The sequence below is a fragment of the Conger conger genome, chromosome 12 (genome assembly GCF_963514075.1).
Source record: "Conger conger chromosome 12, fConCon1.1, whole genome shotgun sequence".
NCBI lineage: Eukaryota > Metazoa > Chordata > Actinopteri > Anguilliformes > Congridae > Conger > Conger conger.
In genome coordinates, this window is record NC_083771.1 from 12558739 (window position 1) to 12566282 (window position 7544).

Here is a 7544-nt window from a genome sequence, read left to right on the forward strand (position 1 = left end):
AAGTTAAATATGAGTCACTCTTTTTGTGACAACCAGCCCCAAATTTTGACAAATTTTGACAGGTTGTCTCTGAGTTGATATCTTATTCTTATATAAATGCAAGAGGATAAAAGACTTAGACTTAAAGGGTTGCACTAGTGTTGAAATGACTCAGAATTTAGTGAGTAACACAAGTAAAAAGTGTGACAACCATCCCCGCTCTCCCCTGGGAATGGTCATCACAATTATTGGTTGTCCACAGGCGTAAACCGAAACGGCTTTGACAAGTAGTAGCGAAGTGCACCGCTGGTGTAGCCAATACGGATTCTCATGGTACCGCTTTATGATAGTTATCATTAGGCTTTGTTCGTGATGTAATTATTCTCCACTAATTTATATTATATATAATATAGCTTGCCTGATTCAACAAGTTAGAACATAGGTTAATAATACAATTACGTTATTATTGTATATTCCCCTACAAAATGGGGAACATGGAAAATAGAAATAAAGAGGAACAATTTGTGTGGATTCAACTGGGCAGTAAAAGTGTTTGTGTAACTGGGGACAAAATTGGATAAAATACTCCAATATTATATAGCCTTATAACTTGTGAGCCTGTCTTATTGGCTAAACATAGTTCAAAACGAGAAAATACTGTTAAACAATTTGATGCGCATTTCATTTGAAATATATGTGAATGGAAAACAGCTTCTAGGTTTGTTATACTTTACATGTAGGCTACACAGCTGATATCAGAAATAGCCTAACTGTTAAGGGTGATCCGGAGCTTTCGAAAACAAAAACAAATGCAGCTGCTGCCATCTACTGGACATCAAAGTTTAAATACCGGCAAGGTTGCTGTGGTGTCAAAGTGCAGTACAGGTAGACCTCGATTTGACTGCAATGGCAACTCCATTTAAAAAACACATTTTAAGTTTGTAACCAAAACATGGCTGCCAACGTTGTGCCAGCAATGTGCATGGATGTAGGCTAATGTGATGTTTCTCTCCGCCACCCGTCACTGTATATAAATGAAATGATCAGTGCAATCGCAACGACCGAAAAGTAGAAATGTATCTGCCTAGCGAACTAGTTGATCAATACACGGGCATATTTAATGTTCGGGTTCTAAATGAAGTCCTACCCCTCTTCCATGCTTAAATGTAATCTCCATTTTAATATCGAGGTGACTTTCGCTTTTTGGCTGGAGGAACTGTTAAATTGACCATTGTAAATCCCTTCCTATCATTGAAAAAGCCTCACTGACATGTTGACTCACCCTCTGCCTGTGATTATAGTCCTTTAAATCCGAATTTCAAAATATGCAGTTGACGGCTGGCACTCTGTGTTGTACATCGTATAGCTGTACAATAATTCAAGCTCATTGGTTGAAAATTGGTTCGTCACAAAAAGCAACAGAAACCCCTGTCATAATTAAGAATATGAGTGCCAGTTTGCAATCTACAAAATGTGTTGGCATGAGTCATTGTTTGCATAAATGGGTGCATGTTTTGTCTTTACAAAGAGCACATAGGCAGGAAATTTAACGTACACATTTTATAAAGCCCCTGGCCACCAAAACTATTTGGCCAATAACAAATCATTAAAAAAGCAAAGCAAATAAGCAGAACCTGCATTGTGTCACGTTTACGGAAAGAAAATATGAACCAACTGAAATGCATGCATTTAACCTTAATAAAGCAAGTCAAAAGATTTGCTGTGAGAAAAAAAACAGTATACACAGTGGTCCCCAGGACCGAGGTTGAGAAATACTACCTTAAGGTTTGTTTGAGTCTGTCCCCATAGCAACCTTATCCTATCTTAGAGAAAACCATCATGACAAGCCAGTCAGAATCTTGCTTTCCACAGTTGCCAAAACATGACAGCCTACTAAACATGCAGGCCAAGTAAACTTTGAAATACAGGATTTATTTCAGAGCGATATTCTCTTTTTTAAGGTTTTATTATTTTTTTTTTTTTTTTAAAGATATAAAATGAAAAACAGCCTGTTGGAAAAGTTTGTATGTGAGGGTTTTGCGTGGGGTTGGGACAGACTTGGGAGTCCGTTCTGGTGTGGTCTATTCCAGGGAGAAGTGAGCCCCCAAAACCCCTCCGGACCCCTGCAGCAGCTGGGTCGCAACCTCAAACTCCAGCGGCAGCGCCTGCTTCTCCTTCTGCTGCAAGCCCCGTTCAAACAGCTGCAGGGAGAGGAGAGTCACACACAGCCAACAGCATGCTGATATACATGTGTACAGTCACACACAGCCAATAGCATGCTGATATACATGTGTAGTCACACAGCCAATAGCACGCTGATATACACGTGTACAGACACACACAGCCAGTAGCAAGCTGATATACATGTGTACAGTCACACACAGCCAATAGCAAGCTGATATACACATGTACAGACACACACAACCGACAGCACGCTGATATACACATCAGTCACATCACCTCATAGGCTGAAAGCTCCAGCAGATCGTCAATTTCATCCTCCTGCTCTGTCAGAGGCTTGTTGATCGCCATGGCAGCCTTGGCTACGTCTGGGTGGTAGTGTTTCTGCAGGGTCTGAGGGGGCAGGTTCGACAACAGAGTTACTCTCAGCCCGTCCATGTCTGTGTTATACCAACAGTACTCAGGTATGTGCACCTTTGTCTGGTCTGTACTGAACAGGTCAGTGCGTCCGTCTGTACTGAATGTGTCAGTGTCTGTCTGTACTGAACATGTCTGTGTGCCCGTCTGTACAGAACGTGTCTGTGTGCCCGTCTGTACAGAACGTGTCTGTGTCCGTCTATACTGAACGTGTCTGTGTCCGTCTGTACTGAACATGTCTGTGTGTCCGTCTATACTGAAAATGTCAGTGTGTCCGTCTATACTGAACGTGTCTGTGTGTCCGTCTATACTGAACATGTCAGTGTGTCCGTCAGTACTGAATGTGTCGGTGTCTGTCTGTACTGAACATGTCTGTGTGTCCGTCTGTACTGAATGTGTCTATGTGTCTGTCTGTACTGAATGTGTCAGTGTCCGTCTGTACTGAATGCGTCTGTGTGTCCGTCTGTACTGAACGTGTCTGTGTGTCCGTCTGTACTGAACGTGTCTGTGTGTCCGTCTGTACTGAATGTGTCAGTGTCCATCTGTACTGAACGTGTCTGTGTGTCCATCTGTACTGAACATGTCTGCGTGTCCGTCTGTACTGAACATGTCTGTGTGTCCGTCTGTACTGAACGTGTCTGTGTGTCCGTCTGTACTGAACGTGTCTGTGTGTCCGTCTGTACTGAATGTGTCTGTGTGTCCGTCTGTACTGAATGTGTCTGTGTGTCCGTCTGTACTGAATGTGTCTGTGTGTCCGTCTGTACTGAATGTGTCAGTGTCCATCTGTACTGAACATGTCTGCGTGTCCGTCTGTACTGACTGTGTCTGCGTGTCCGTCTGTACTGAACATGTCTGTGTGTCCGTCTGTACTGAACGTGTCTGTGTGTCCGTCTGTACTGAATGTGTCAGTGTGTCCGTCTGTACTGAACGTGTCTGTGTGTCCGTCTGTACTGAACGTGTCTGTGTGTCCGTCTGTACTGAATGGGTCTGTGTGTCCGTCTGTACTGAATGTATCTGTGTGTCCATCTGTACTGAATGTATCTGTGTGTCCATCTGTACTGAACGTGTCTGTGTGTCCGTCTGTACTGAACATGTCTGTGTGTCCGTCTGTACTGAACGTGTCTGTGTGTCCGTCTGTACTGAATGGGTCTGTGTGTCCGTATGTACTGAATGTGTCTGTGTGTCCGTCTGTACACCTGCAGTTCCCATAGGCTGCTCTCCAGGGCGTGGCAGTGGGCGGGGTCATCCACCTCCATCAGGTAGGGGTCATCGCAGGGTTCTGAAAAGAGGCACGTGCACAAAAGGTCAGTGCCACCCTGTCAGGGATGCATGGTCTAAACTCCCTGAGGGGGAACAGGGAAGCGTGGCCTAAACCCCCTGAGGGGGTGTGGTCTAAATTCATTCACCACATTCGATGTTGAGGTTCAAGAATGACCAATCCCATTTGCTCAATGTTTCCTTTCATCTCTAGCATTTTTTTGTAAATCATGCCAGGCAATAATTAGTGCTCAGTTTTACTAAATCAACGCTTTATTGTAATTAGTTGAGAGTAATTACTACATACACAATTTTGTAACAATCCAACATTCTGAAGAGTAAATATTTAAATAACCTGAACCTCCAGCTGGGTGAATGGTTCCCACACCAGCGCTGAACAGGGTGCTGTAGCAGTACACCTCTTCCTAAAGCACACAGACACCTTTCACAGCCACCCCCCTGGTGTGGTGCAGGAAACCAGGTGAGGGGAGTTAACTGTGCAATTAACTGCTTTAATTGATCAACTGAGGGCTGAGTAACAACAAAAGCCAGCACACCCTTTTGGGAGGGGTGTCTGGGGGCTGGTGTTCTTGGGGTGAGTGTCTGGGGGCTGTGTTTTTGGGAGTCTGGGGGCTGTGTTTTTGTGGATGGGGTGAGAGTCTGGGGGCTGTGTTTTTGTGGATGGGGTGAGAGTCTGGGGGCTGTGTTTTTGTGGATGGGGTGAGAGTCTGGGGGCTGTGTTTTTGTGGATGGAGTGAGAGTCTGGGGGCTGTGTTTTTGAGGATGGGGTGAGGGTCTGGGGGCTGTGTTTTTGTGGATGGGGTGAGAGTCTGGGGGCTGTGTTTTTGTGGATGGGGTGAGAGTCTGGGGGCTGTGTTTTTGTGGATGGGGTGAGAGTCTGGGGGCTGTGTTTTTGTGGATGGGGTGAGGGTCTGGGGGCTGTGTTTTTGTGGATGGGGTGAGGGTCTGGGGGCTGTGTTTTTGTGGATGGGGTGAGGGTCTGGGGGCTGTGTTTTTGTGGATGGGGTGAGAGTCTGGGGGCTGTGTTTTTGGGAGTCAGGGGGCTGTGTTTTTGTGGATGGGGTGAGTGTGTGGGGGCTATGTTTTTGTGGACGGGGTGAGAGTCAGGGGGCTGTGTTTTTGTGGAGGGCGGGGAGGGCGTACCGTCAGACGCGCTGGGCCGGTGTATGAGCACTCGGCAGGATGGGTGGCGGCGGATCAGGTTGCAGATGAACGGCAGTACCATGAGCAGGGCAGCGGGGGGCGCTGTCAGGGCCAGCCGTGACAGGCGCTTGGCGAAGGCCGCCACCAGGTACACGGGCAGGTGGCTGCGGAGAGGCGGGGAGGGGCCGAGCGTTACCACGGAAACGGGAGCGAGAGGTCACAGATCTGATGAGGTCACCGCCTCTTTGGACAGACAGCTTACCTCCCGGAGCACTCCCATCCATAACAACCTTAGGCCTCCATTTTACAATTACATTGACATTTCTATGCTTCCTCCCTAATTAATACTGTCATCCACTCGATTACAAACAGCTTTATGATTGTATCAACTGTTCATGTAGTTCAGACTGAACTTCGATATATCACACATTTAAGTCTGCCCAGTTTTGATGCTCGTAGTCACTCTTTGTGCTCTTTTAAATCACTCAGGATTTTGCAGACCTGGTTCAATGACGTTATTATTTTGGATTGAAATACTTTTCTACAAAACTGAGCGGAGCTTGTCTGTGAATTGGAACCAATGAAATACTCTGAAACCCTGCCTGGTCTTCTTTAGTTGGCTCAATTGCACCAGTCAAGATCAATCAAGCACAGAAAAGTAATAAAGACCACCCGCCATATTTAAAAATGCATTGGATCTATTCCCATAGAATTTCACCACATGCCGTACCATGTGATTCCAATGGAGGGAAGAAGGGTAAAACTGATGCCTGCAGTCGCATTTGGTGCTCTCTGTCACAAAGGTCTTTTAAACCACACCGGACAAAAAAGCCAGTTGAATGCGTAAAACGCAAAAATACATTCATTTGACATGACACACTCCTGTTGTCCGTTCTGCTGCAACACAGTACTGAACACACACAGCCTGGGCAGCCTGTAGTCTAGTGGCTAAGGTTCATGACTGGGACCCTGGAAAGGATGGTGGTTCATGTCCTGGTGTGGCCACGATAAGATCTGCACAGCTGCTGGGCCCTCGAGAAAGGCCCTTAACCCTGCATCCAGGGGGGATTGTCCACTGCTTTGTCTAATCAACCGTAAGTCACTTCGGATAAAAGCATCGGCTATAAAACAAATTGTCATCATTATTACACACGCTGTGTGAGGAAGACTCACCTGGAGGAGAGGAAGATGTTGGCCAGGTGGAAGAACCGCGCTCGGTATTTGACGTGGAACACTGAGGGCTCCAGCAGACTGTACAGCTTCTTGTAGAAGTCGGGGTAGTCACTGCAGACACGCGCAAACCGTGAGTCACTGCGTGCAGGCATACACACAGCTGATAAACAGCGTACTGCTTGCATATGCTCAGAGAGGAATGTGCTCATACACTCACAGATTGTGTTGGTGAATCAACACAAACAGTCCATTCAGAGCCAGCAAGCTTATAGCGCCCCCTGGTGAAAAGGATAGAGAACAACTATGGATCAGACATGTAGACAGGAGACCTTCAATATACAGTATGCCTCATCTACCTTCCCTCATTGAGCCTGGTCCATTATTCATACAAATAAAAGATATCCCAAGCACAACTGAAGCATAACTAGAATTCAAACCGCAAGAAATGTTGATATTACTACCATTTTTTATTCAACTCTGGACCACACTTCCATTATTCCATTATTGCCAGAAATGCAATCTGTGATTGGAGGAGGGAAACCATGCCCCTCCTCACGCCAGTTGCAAGACCTATGACATTACATGGCCCTGTTCTGCAAACAGTGGTCCTTGAGGGAAGAGAACTGCTGGCTTTCCACCCTCAGTTTACCTGGGACTCAGGTGTGAGGACAGTCGGGCCAAAAAGTAGCAGTAATTTCCAGGAGAAGAAGAGAGAGGGGGGGGAGGGAAAAATAAAAAAATAAAAAAATAAAAACCCCCAGGCCAGATTTGATGATTCCTGTTATATGGTATGACGTTGTATTGGAAATTCCGAAATTACCACCTTTCCGACTGGGAAAAACCATTTACGTCAACCTATGAGTTGTAATTCCAAGTTGGAAATATGGGAACTTTCTGACAGCACCAATATCTCTGACCTGCAAGTAAAACTTACGGAAGTCACGTGAATGCAGCAAGAGAAGTGGGTTCCATGACAAACTTAGCAACCGTTCAAATTAATAAAATTATTATATAATTTTAGATTTGCACCACCTCGCGTCCACACTGTTTATGATTAATTGTGGGACTACTACCAATTACAATTGGTTTGGCGTAGCTGTTAAGGTGATGTTGTTCACAAGAAATAGAGGGAGCTACCATCAACTATCTGACAAACTACACGTACAACCAGTGTCAGTAATTTCGGCAAGATGTTGGATCAAGTGTAACTCTATCCCATTTCCCCGGTGGGTGTCCGTGTTCATGGATGCTGACACGCAACTGTTCTGGGACCAAATCAGATCCACTCCAACCAATGTGCAGATCCACTACCAGGGCAATGGAAAATCCCCCCGCCGTTGTGGTGTGACCGCCGCAATAGACTCACCCACGTC

At 45.8% G+C, this 7544-nt stretch overlaps 1 protein-coding gene across 1 annotated transcript in view; it reads right to left on the reverse strand.

The window, feature by feature from the left end:
* Positions 1-1524: 1524 nt before the first annotated feature.
* noc4l (nucleolar complex associated 4 homolog) overlaps positions 1525-7544 on the reverse strand; it is a 9543-nt gene continuing 3523 nt past the window's right edge. The window contains exons 9-15 of the mRNA XM_061263334.1: positions 7538-7544; positions 6389-6449; positions 6172-6282; positions 4999-5162; positions 3774-3856; positions 2440-2553; positions 1525-2180 (exon numbers count right to left, since the gene is read on the reverse strand). The exon at positions 7538-7544 is cut by the window's right edge and continues 105 nt beyond it. Of these exons, the coding sequence (XP_061119318.1) occupies positions 2061-2180; positions 2440-2553; positions 3774-3856; positions 4999-5162; positions 6172-6282; positions 6389-6449; positions 7538-7544 (660 nt within the window). The 3' untranslated portion in view covers positions 1525-2060. The remainder of the gene's footprint in view (positions 2181-2439; positions 2554-3773; positions 3857-4998; positions 5163-6171; positions 6283-6388; positions 6450-7537) is intronic.